This window comes from Myxocyprinus asiaticus, chromosome 21 (genome assembly GCF_019703515.2).
Source record: "Myxocyprinus asiaticus isolate MX2 ecotype Aquarium Trade chromosome 21, UBuf_Myxa_2, whole genome shotgun sequence".
Taxonomy (NCBI): Eukaryota; Metazoa; Chordata; class Actinopteri; order Cypriniformes; family Catostomidae; genus Myxocyprinus; species Myxocyprinus asiaticus.
In genome coordinates this window covers 25,603,772-25,616,094 of record NC_059364.1, presented here as the reverse complement: position 1 = coordinate 25,616,094, position 12,323 = coordinate 25,603,772, and the positions used below count along the sequence as shown (strand labels likewise).

At 38.9% G+C, this 12,323-nt stretch overlaps 1 protein-coding gene across 1 annotated transcript in view; it reads left to right on the top strand.

Moving 5' to 3' along the window:
* Window positions 1-4,656: 4,656 nt before the first annotated feature.
* Window positions 4,657-12,323, top strand: part of LOC127411869 (uncharacterized) — a 43,370-nt gene continuing 35,703 nt past the window's right edge. Inside the window, exons 1-4 of the mRNA XM_051647708.1 lie at window positions 4,657-5,890; window positions 6,625-6,732; window positions 7,621-7,815; window positions 8,340-8,486. Coding sequence (XP_051503668.1) covers window positions 4,672-5,890; window positions 6,625-6,732; window positions 7,621-7,815; window positions 8,340-8,486 — 1,669 coding nt within the window. The 5' untranslated portion in view covers window positions 4,657-4,671. The remainder of the gene's footprint in view (window positions 5,891-6,624; window positions 6,733-7,620; window positions 7,816-8,339; window positions 8,487-12,323) is intronic.

Below are 12,323 nucleotides of genomic sequence, written 5' to 3'. Positions count from 1 at the left end.
CACAAATGCTCCTGCACAAGATGTTGAAAAAACAGCGAGACACGGCACAACAGTCAAAGATAGTCTAGCAAAGACTGACGTGTTCGAAGTGAACGGCTCCTTAGGTGAAAGTGGCTGTTTTGTGTCTTGACTATGCCTTGGCTTGCTATTATGACCGTCTCACTTTATAAACATTTGGTACGTACAAACAACTGTATTTTATGAAAAATGCTGTGGTGCTGCCAGTATTATGAAGCTTGAGTCTGTGGTAGTACTATGGCACAGGTATAGGCTACTGTGCAATACCGAGTTAAGATCTACTGAAGTGTTTCTTTTCTCATTTTACTTTGAGAATATTAAGTGGCTAAATCTTTGGACTTTTTAATTTTATGCACTTTTGTTAATAGCCATATACTGTATGTTCTTTGCAATAAACAATAGCTATAACATGGTGCTGATTGGTTTATATTGATTTGTTGCACACTCTTGTTGATTCCCCCCCCCCTCCCCCACCTGAAAAAAAATATTTGAAAATGTAAAACAATTTGAATTTAGGTAATATATCAGTGAAAATTTCAAATTTAGATTCTCAGCCCTGTTGACAGCCCTAATATTGAATGTTTGGATTTGCAGACATGCCTTTGGAGAGAGGGCAATTCAAAAGTTTAAACTACTAGATACTTTGTTAAGGCTGCGTTTCTGTTCTAAAGGGAGCTAGAGATAATGTGTCAAGGTATCTTGCTTCCTAATCCAATGTCATGTTTGGTCAGCAGAGGCGCTGCTGACTGTCGGTAGTTAAGGTCAGGGTTTTTGTTTTCCAGTGCATAATCGACTAGCTTCATATCCCCTTTTTCTCTCTTGCCACATAACTGCAGTTGCAACATTTACAATATTGTAGGCTCACTTAAATGCAGACTTCTGTGTTGAATGCAGACCTTTGTGGGGGGAGGAGCAGAATGTTGTTTAGCCTCTATAGTACATGCAGAGAAAGGATCTTCAAGGGCATTGACCTTCTGTGCTCTCTCTCTCTCTCTCTCTCTCTCTATTTCAAATTTCTTTCCATTTTAAAGTTAGCATGATTGTGTTTACATACAATGTTGCCAAAGCATTAATACACAAAACAGACAGTGACAAGATAAAAATAAAACAGTAACAAATAATAATAAAAATATAATTAAAATAAGATGCCAGTTAATTAATACAATAAAATAAAAACTATAATAACAATATACACTATACAATATAAATCTCTCTCTCTCTCTCTCTCTCTCTCTCTCTCTCTCTCTCTCTCTCTCTCTCTCTCTCTCTCTCTGTAGGCAAAAAGATAAGACACTGTTGATCATTTAAGCTCTATTTGTTTCTGGGTCCAAAAGCTCCTATTCTACTAAGTGACAAAACCAGAATTGCTCAGTTCAATTACAGTGTTACCTGGGGACTGGGGTGTTATAGCTTATCATTTGTTTGTATCTGCTGTAATTTGCCCCAGCATAAAATAGATCCTAATGTGGAGACTGGTTCTTGCAGCACTTGGCCGTTTGCAAGGGATCCACACTCTCTCTATTGCCTTGAAGGATGATAGGTGGTGCGCAGCAGCAATTGGATAAGATTACTACTGGTGTATGACTTTTCTAAATGTTTTTAGCTTTGAGAAATAGTGAAACTATTTTAATACAAAATATACTACTTTAAAGATACTATGACCTTTATATTCACATGCAACTCTTTGCATCACAGCTACAGAATTTAATCAGCTGAACCAAAAAAAGCTGTATGTCCTTTTTTGTTCTCTTAAGTACAATCTCTCCATACCTTCTGCCTGCCCCATGCTATAAAGCACACTGTACTTTCGAAGAACTCTGTACTGCTCTGTTATTGGCCCACGTGCTGCCAACACCCATCATCTGGTTGAAGTTCTGGAGAGTTACTCATTAAACTGCTGTTTTTCTGCCTCTCCTGAGTGAAAACAACTGTTCCAAGGATTGTGCGCTTACACAGGCACATTAAAATGTCCTCAGTTTTTCGTGCCAGCTGTGGGGTTTTATATTGTATTCGTGCTTTTCCTCCTTAGAATTCGGAAAGAGGTCACTATCTAGGGTTTTAGAGGTAAATCTTTTATTGTAACTTAGCTTTTGGGAAATCTCATAAACTGCATTTCACCAATGATTTTGATGATTAAATTGGATATGATATAGATGAGAATATAATATGTACAGTATATATACACAGTTGAAGTCAGATGTTTACGTACACTTAGGGTGAAGTCATTAAAATTCATTTTTAACCACTCAGCAGATTTCATATTAGCAAACTATAGTATTGGCAAGTCGTTTAGGACATTTACTTTGTGCATGACATGAGTAATTTTTCCAACAGTTGTTTACAGAGAGACTTTTTTTTTTTTTTTTTACATTTAATTTACTATATCACAATTCCAGTGAGTCAGAAGTTTACATACACAGTGTGTGTTCACACTTGTAGTTTGGTTCTCTTAGTTCTCTTGGTCCTGACAAAAAAAGAAAATGATACATTTGGTCCTGGTTCGCTTAGCGTTCACACTGGCATTTTTAACACCGAACCTAAGGATACAAAACAAAAGGCAGCAGGAAAAACTCACAACCTGATTGGAAAGCTTTTATGACGTATATTTTGAGACGGAACTTGCCGAACATCCAAAACAATGGAGGCTGCTGGGCAAAATGCGCTCGTTAGATTTATATATTTATATATGGTGCTATTTTTACCAGCTGAGAACAAACGAAGAGCTAATAAAATGTGTAAAGGAGTCAAAACAGCGCTAGGTATTCCTCCGTTGCACACACAAACAAAGATATGCTGCAAGGACGACTGACGGCGTTTCTGACGCCTGTACCGAACTGTAATGGGCAACATAGCTCCTATGATGAGAAGAACCAGGTATGCTTGAGGTCAGTATTAGGCAAATTACTTCCTGCTTTTGGTCCGTTTAGACGTCTTTGGTCCATGTTGCCTTCATATATCAATCGAACCTCACCAGAGTTCGTTTGGAAGCGGACTGAGACCCACTATCCAGGTAGTCTCGGTCCGCTTGTTTGGTGCGCACCAAGGCAGTGTTCACACTTGTTCAAATGAACCACACTAACAGAGCAATCGCACCAGAGTTTGTTTTAATCGAACCAAACCTGCCAAGTGTGAACACACCCTTAGTTAACTGTGCCTTTAAGCAGCTTGGAAATTTCAAGAAAATTAGGCAATTAGCTTCTGATAGGCTAATTGGAGTAAATTAGAGGTGTACCTGTGGATGTATTTTAAGGCCTACCTTCAAACTATGTGCCTCTTTGCTTCATCATGGGAAAATCAAAAGAAATCAGCCAAGACCTCAGAAATAAATGTGGACCTCCACAAGTCTGGTTCATCCTTGGGAGCAATTTCTAAATGCCTAAAGGTTCCACATTCATCTGTACAAACAATAGAACGCAAGTATAAACACCATGGGACCACGCAGCCATCATACCGCTCAGGATGGAGACACATTCTGTCTCCAAGTGATGAATGTAGTTTGGTGCGAAAAGTGCAAATCAATCCCAGAACAACAGCAAAGGACCTTGTGAAGATGCTGGAGGAAACAGGTAGACATGTATCTATATCCACAGTAAAACGAGTCCTATATCGAAATAACCTGAAAGGCTGCTCAGCAAGGAAGAAGCCACTGCTCCAAAACTGCCATAAAAAAGCCAGACTACAGTTGCAAGTGCACATGGGGACAAAGAGCTTACTTTTTGAGAAATGTCCTCTGGTCTGATGAAACAAAAATTGAACTGTTTGTCCATAATGACCATCATTATGTTTGGAGGAAAAAGGGTGAGGCTTGCAAGCCGAAGAACACCATTCCAACCATGAAGCATGGGGGTGGCAGCATCATGTTGTGGGGGTACTTTGCTGCAGGAGGGACTGATGCACTTCACAAAATAGATTGCATCATGAGGAAGGAAAATGATGTGGATATATTGAAGCAATATCTCAAGACATCAGCCAGGAAGTTAAAGCTTGGTCACAAATGGGTCTTCCAAATGGACAATGACCCCAAGCATACCTCCAAAGTTGTGGCAAAATGGCTTAAGGACAACAAAGTCAAGATATTGGAGTGGCCATCACAAAGCCCTGACATCAGTCCGATAGAAAATTTGTGGGCAGAACTGAAAAGCGTGTATGAGCATGGAGGCCTACAAACCTGACTCAGTTACACCAGTTCTGTCTGGAGGAATGGGCCAAAATTACAGCAACTTATTGTGAGAAGTTGTTTGACCCAAGTTAAACAATTTAAAGGCAATGATACCAAATACTGACAAAGTGTATGTAATCTTCTGACCCACTGGGACTGTGATGAAATAAATAAAAGCTGAAATAAATCATTCTCTCTGTTATTATTCTGACATTTCACATTCTTAAAATAAAGTAGTGATCCTAACTGACCTAAGACGGAATGTTTTCTGCAATTAAATGTCAGGAATTGTGAAAAACTGAGTTTAAATGTATTTGGCTAAGGTGTATGTAAACTTCAATTGTATATTGTATAAAATATTATATTATGTGAATGTGTATGGGACATTTGTTAAACTCTATAGAATTTAACGTGCAGCATGCTTTTGCATTTTCCAGCAGATGCCTACTTTAATCCACCTGCAATATGAGAGAAGACCTCGCAAAGTAAATCGTATGACTGCGCAAATAGCAGTTCAACCCAAGGACAGCAATATGGCAAATAAACCAAAAGTTCATGTGTTTCTGGGTGCTCCATGTCCGCAAGTTCTCGCGTTAGAGGTGCAGGAGAAAGGGCTCCCTCAATGGAAGACAATGGACCTCACTTGGAGTCAAGGCAGGTTGATACCCAAGAGCAATGTTAGAGAGGAAAAAGAAGTTAACCTGAGCACAGAGGATAGTGGTAGACTGCACTCTGCTGTTACCCCTGAGAGAGTACCTTTTTCAGAGACCAGCAAGGACCAAAAGGAAATATCTCAGGACGACAGCACTCCATCAGACTGCCAGTGCTCTAAATCAAAAGGAGAATCCATTGAAGAAGAGGAATTGTGTCCTTTATCTGTGACAGAATATCTAGATAGCTACTTCTGCCCACAGACTAGTTTAGTTCCTGGACAGAGCAAAGATGAAAGGCCTGGATCCCCTTTGTCCATGGAGACTGAGTATCTGAGTACATGGACAAAATCCCAAGTCTTGCTTCTTCGAGGTAGAGTAACCTGTTCTCCAACATTGGGCTTCCATGGAGACTTTGGTTCTCCACACACCCCTCGCAAACAAACGTCATCAGCCTCCATAAGTTCCCCAGAATTGTACAGCCCTGTGACCAGCCCTGAAGAGAGGGGCTTGGGGGGAACTTTGCATAGCTCATTGGAGTGGCATATTGACAGTCAAAGCCAAAGACAGCAATCGAGAGGGGTGATTCTGGAAATCACAGCTGACGGCATTCTTTGCTCTCAAGGCAATGCTATAGCTCACTCTGAAAAACCTGTGGACAATGAGGAGATTGGACTTAATATTGACTCTTCAACTACAATTGCACAGACTTCACCAAGTCCCACTACTTCTAAAAGGATCAAGTTATCTCAGACTGTAGATAAAACTAAAGAAGTAACAGAAGAGAGGACAAGAACTAATGCAGTCCCACTAAGTGGTCCTACAACCCTGCTGGCTAAATGTAAGACCCATGGTGTACGATATGCTATCTTGGTTGCTGTGGTGCACCCATGCCACTTAAAAGAGATCAAAGTGAAATCTGGAGCTTCGGCTGGCACCAGTGTACCTCTAGCAACTGTGATTGTCACCGACCAATCAGATGTGGAGATGAAGGTGGTGCTATGGCGGGCAGCAGCCTTCTGGGCTCTGACTGTATATCCAGGGGATATTTTGCTAATTACAGGTGAAACCATTGAGATCTCTTAATTTGCTTCACCAACTATCACTTCTTAAATTTGTGTTGAAATCTGTCTTAGAAGTGCCAGATGTTCAGAAAAGTAATGGAATTGGCCAAGTAAGTTGCACTTACAGTATAAGGTATTTAACTTGGAGATTTTCTTCAAAGGACACAGTAATTATGCCATATCATTAAGCCTACTCATGATATAACATTACACACAATAGACAATATATACTGTACACATACAAAATACAAAAAAAAAAAAATATACAAAGAATGTATAAAAATACAAGACATAATATACAATATGAAATACATTTAAATACATTTAGCCATTTAGCAGACACTTTTATCCAAAGCGACTTACAAATGAGGACCATCACAAGCCAATTTTTCTTACGCAAACCAACAATAAGCAGTACATTTTAATGTAATATGCATGTTGTGTGTGTAAATACTGTATGTATGTACACAATATACATAAAATACACATGCGGACATGTAATGATGTGGGTGAAGAGGGCTAATCTAGTGGGCTATATATATACAGTATATACACACACACACACATACATAAATTATTAATACAATTATGAAGTAATTTATATACAGTAGATTGAGTTGTTGAGACTCAATGGCTATACAGTATTTGAATGTGTATTTGAGTATGTGCAGTTATATAAAATTTTCTGCAATAGTTTGCTTCACACAGTTTTCTTGATGTGTTGCTTTCGCAGATGTGATGGTACACATCGATAAGTGGAAGACTGAGACTGTTCTGCAGTCATCTTTCACTAGTAAGCTGTTGAATCTGGGACAGGTCACCGGTGAACATAGCCCACAAGGTAAAAGAACAGTTAAAGGAATAATTCACCCAAAAATTTTAATTCTCTAATAATTTACTTACCCTCGTGCCATCCCAGATGTGTATGACTTCTTCTGCTGAATACAAATGAAGATATTTAGAAGAATATCTCAGCTCTGTAGGTCCATACAGTGCAAGTAAATGGTGACCAAAACTTTGAAGGTCCAAAAAGTACATAAAGTCATAAAAGTAATCCATGTGACTCCAGTGGATTAATCCAAGTGATCCAATCGGTTTTTGGTGGGAACAGACCAAAATGTAACTTGTTTTTACAGTACATCTTGCCACTGCAGTCTCTAGGCACAATCATGATTTCAAGTTCGATTACACTTCCTAGTGTGTTACGCATGAGCAGAGCGTTAGATGGCACAAGGAAGTGTAATCAAGCTTGAAATCATGATCGCCAAGGAGACTGCTGATGTCAAGATTTATAGTTAAAAAGGAGTTATATGCTGGTCTGTTCTCATGCAAAACCGATCACAGAAAACATGGATTATACCACTGGAGTCGCATGGATTACTTTTATGCTGCATTTATTTGCTTTATGGAGCTTCAAAGTTCTGGCCACCATTCACTTGCATTGTATGGACCAACAGAGCTGAGATATTCTTCTAAAAATCTTAGTTTGTGCTTTGCAGAAGAAGGAAGTCATACCCATCTGGGAATGCATTAGGGTGAGTAAATGGTGAACTATTCCTTAAAGCTTATTACTACTGAGGTTTAAAAATTCATATTTGAGTATTCTTGTCAGACTAAAAGTTAAATGTAAGAATGTCACATGGCTGTCTGTACCTTTTCTCAAATTCTACTCTATTATGTTATTCACTCTAGATTGTATCCCTGCTTTTGTAATGTTAATCTTGTTTAGCCCCACAGAATTTGAACTGTCAAACTTTGAGAACACTGTGTACACATCTGTGTGAGAAGCGCCCCCTGTTGGTGTCTCTGCCTCCTCGCAAGCCTCAGGATTTGCATTCCATCCCCTTTGTCCGCCTTGGAGCATTACGCCCAGACACTTTGGTTAATGCTCTTGTTAGAGTAAAACACAGAAATGTAATTACAGGTATGGAACAGAAAATTTTCTTTCAAATTTTGCATGAAAAACATAAAGGAAAAAATATATATTGTTCATAATGAATACAAAAGTATTTGGACACATTCTGGTTGTCAAACTTAGGATCAACATAGTTGTCCCATGTAATGAACTACCTCTGTGGTTACTCTGCTAGGACACCTTTGTGAACTTGAGGGTAACTGACTTTATACATCCACTAAAATTGACCTTTTCTCCAGTTGGTTATAAGTAATCACAAAAATAATAATCATAGTGAAGTAATTTTAGCAGCCTTTGTTTGCAGATACCACTCAGTTTGATAATTTTGTTATTTAATGCAATGACATTCATACCTTTAATTCATACTTTACATGTTGCTTAAGTGTCCAAATAATTTTTGGGGCCACTGTAGCTTACAAATAGTGATCTGGTTTGTTTAAATGTGTCATTATATAATATAAAGATGTTAAGTTGTTGCTCAAAGGCAAGTAGAGGAAGTCTTTTTGACAAAACGTTGCTTTGCTTGGTTTTAGCCTGGCGAGATGAGGCACAGGGTTCATCCAGAACAGGGAGTGTTCTGAAAGCTGTTTTGAATGTAGAACAAGGAGATGGTCACCAAGGGGCTGTTGTTCTGTGGGGAGCTGCTCTCGCTTGGCTGCAGCGTTTAGAGAGGAACAAAGGTATTTAATAAAGCACTGTAATTAGGGCCCAAGCACTGAAAGTGCAGATGCCCTATTGTTCTTCTAAGGATTATTATTATTATTAGGGCCCAAGCACTGAGAGTGTGGAGGCCCTATTGTTCTTCTAAGGATTATTGTTATTATTATGATTATTTTCAAGGTTTTCTGTACTTTTGTGGTACTTAACTTGCGTGAAAACTCTTAAAATTGCCCACACATCAGAGTCGTCGGCCATTAGGGCTGGGCAAAGTTGCAGGGGGGGGGGCTCTGTAGTGCCCCCTTTAAAATGGGCATGTAAGACGCCCTCTGTAGCACCCCCATTTTCACCTACAGTCACCAAACTTATATAGGTGTTACTAAGCCAGACAACTTTCATAAGTACAGTCATTAGCTCCGCCCAACAGGAAGTAGACCATTTTGGATTTTCTGAAAATCTCAAGCTCTGAACTTTTAAATACTCCTCCTAGGGGATTCATGTGACTGGCACCAAATTTGTGAAACATTGCCAAGACATTGTAGATGCTAAATTGCGAACCTATTTTTTATATTTTGAATGGTGTCGCCATGGCGCAGCAATATATTTATGGCTAAATATGTGAAATAGGAAGTTCCTTATATCTTCTGTGTGCATTGTATGATTTTGATGGAAATTCAGCTGTATGTTTGGTAATGGGGGCTGATCACATTTATCCAGCTATATATATATATATATATATATATATATATATATATATATATATATATATATATATATATTTTTTTTTTTTTTTTACAGTTGTGCTCAAAAGTTTGCATACCCTGGCAGAAATTGTGAAATTTTGGCAATGATTTTGAAAATATGACTGATCATGCAAAAAAAATCCTTTATTTAAGGATAGTGATCATATGAAGCCATTTATTATCACATAGTTGTTTGGCTCCTTTTAAATCATAATGATAACAGAATTCACCCAAATGGCCCTGATCAAAAGTTTACATACTCTTGAATGTTTGGCCTTGTTACAGACACACAAGGTGACACACACAGGTTCTATTGGCAATTAAAGGTTAATTTCCTACACCTGTGGCTTTTTAAATTGCAATTAGTGTTTTTAAATTGCAATTAGTGTATAAATAGTCAATGAGTTTGTTAGCTCTCACGTTGATGCATTGAGCAGGCTAGATACTGAGCCATGGGGAGCAGAAAAGAACTGTCAAAAGACCTGCGTAACAAGGTAATGGAACTTTATAAATATGGAAAAGGATATAAAAAGATATCCAAAGCCTTGAAAATGCCAGTCAGTACTGTTCAGTCACTTATTAAGAAGTGGAAAATTCAGGGATCTCTTGATACCAAGCCAAGGTCAGGTAGACCAAGAAAGATTTCAGCCACAACTGCCAGAAGAATTGTTCGGGATACAAAGAAAAACCCACAGGTAACCTCAGGAGAAATACAGGCTGCTCTGGAAAAAGACTGTGTGGTTGTTTCAAGGAGCACAATAATGAGCTGCATGGTCGATTTGCCAGAAAGAAGCCTTTACTGCGCCAGTGCCACAAAAAAGCCCGGTTACAATATGCCCAACAACACCTTGACACACCTCACAGCTTCTGGCACACTGTAATTTGGAGTGACGAGACCAAAATAGAGCTTTATGGTCACAACCATAAGCACTATGTTTGGAGAGGGGTCAACAAGGTTATAGTGAAAAGAATACCATCCCCACTGTGAAGCATGGTGGTGGCTCACTGATGTTTTGGGGGTGTGTGAGCTCTAAAGGCACGGGGAATCTTGTGAAAATTGATGGCAAGATGAATGCAGCATGTTATCAGGAAATACTGGCAGGCAATTTGCATTCTTCTGCATGAAAGCTGCGCATGGGACCCTCTTGGACTTTCCAGCACGACAATGACCCTAAGCACAAGGCCAAGTTGACCTTCCAGTGGTTACAGCAGAAAAAGGTGAAGGTTCTGGAGTGGCCATCACAGCCTGCTGACCTTAATATCATCGAGCCACTCTGGGGAGATCTCAAACGTGCGGTTCATGCAAGACGACCAAAGACTTTGCATGACCTGGAGGCATTTTGCCAAGACGAATGGGCAGCTATAACACCTGCAAGAATTTGGGGCCTCATAGACAACTATTACAAAAGACTGCACGCTGTCACTGATGCTAAAGGGGGCAATACACAGTATTAAGAACTAAGGGTATGCAGACTTTTGAACAGGGGTCATTTCATTTTTTTCTTTGTTGCCATGTTTTGTTTTATGATTGTGCCATTCTGTTATAACCTACAGTTGAATATGAATCCCATAAGAAATAAAATAAATGTGTTTTGCCTGCTCACTCATTTTTTTCTTTAAAAATGATACATATATTACCAATTCTTCTAGGGTATGCATACTTTTGAGCACAACTGTATATACCAATCAGCCACAACATTAAAACCACCTGCCTAATATTGTGTAGGCCCCCCTCGTGCCGCCAAAACAGTGCCAACCCGCTATTCTTCTCACCACAATTTTACAGAGCGGTTACCGTAGACTTTGTCACCTCTCTCTCATCTACAAGGCATTTCCATCTGCAAACCTGCTGCTCGCTGGATTTTTTTTGTTTTTGGCACTATTCTGAGTAAATTCTAGAGACTGGTGTGTGTGAAAATACCAGGAGAGCAGCAGTTACAGAAAAACTCAAACCAGCCTGTCTATCATCTCAGAATGCACCACAATATTAGGCAGCTGGTTTTAATGTGGCTGATCGGTGTGAGATATATATATATATATATTACTCTTTTTAAATTTCATTTTCATATATCCATCCATCCATCTATCTTTCTATCATTTCATATCATCTAATTAATTCATATTCATTATATATACACTGGCGGCCAAATGTTTTGAATAATGTACAGATTCTGCTGTTTCATGCTGTGGCATTCATCTGATTACAAAGTATAGTCAGGACATTACTAATGTAAAAAAACAGCACAAACACTATTTGAAACAAGTCATTTTTGATTAAATCTAGACAGGCCTCATTTCCAGCAGCCATCACTCCAAGAAGTAATCATGCTAAATTGTTAATTTGTTACTAGAAAATCACTTGCCATTATATCAAACACAGTTGAAAGCTTTTTGGTTTGTTAAATGAAGGTTAACATTGTCTTTGTGTTTGTTTTATAGTTACCACAGTATTCAATATACTGGCATGTCTTAAGGTCAATATTAGGTCAAAAATGGCAAAAAAGAAAATGCTTTCTCTAGAAACTCGTCAGTCAATCATTGTTTTGAGGAATGAAGGCTATACAATGCTTGAAATTGCCAAAAAACTGAAGAGTTCATACAAAGGTGTACACTACAGGACAACTGGCTCTAACAAGGACCGAAAGAGATGTGAAAGACCAGATGTATAACTAAACAGGAGGATAAGTACATCAAAGTCTCTAGTTTGAGAAATAGATGCCTCACATGTCCTCAGCTGACAGCTTCATTGAATTCTACCTGCGCAACACCAGTTTCATGCACAACAGTACAACAGTAAAGAGAAGACTCAGGGGTACAGGCCTTATGGGAAGAATTGCAAAGAAAAAGCCACTTTTGAAACACAAACAAAAAGAAAAGGTTAGAGTGGGCAAAGAAACACAGACATTGGACAACAGATAATTGGAAAAGAGTGTTATGGATCTTAACCCCATTGAGCTTTTGTGGGATGAGCTAGACTGTAAAGTGTGTGAGAAGTGCCCGAAAAGACAGCCACATCTATGGCAAGTGCTGCAGGAAGCATGGGGTGAAATGTCACCTGAGTATCAGGACAAACTGAAAGCTAGAATGCCAATGATCTGAAAAGCTGTCATTGCTGCA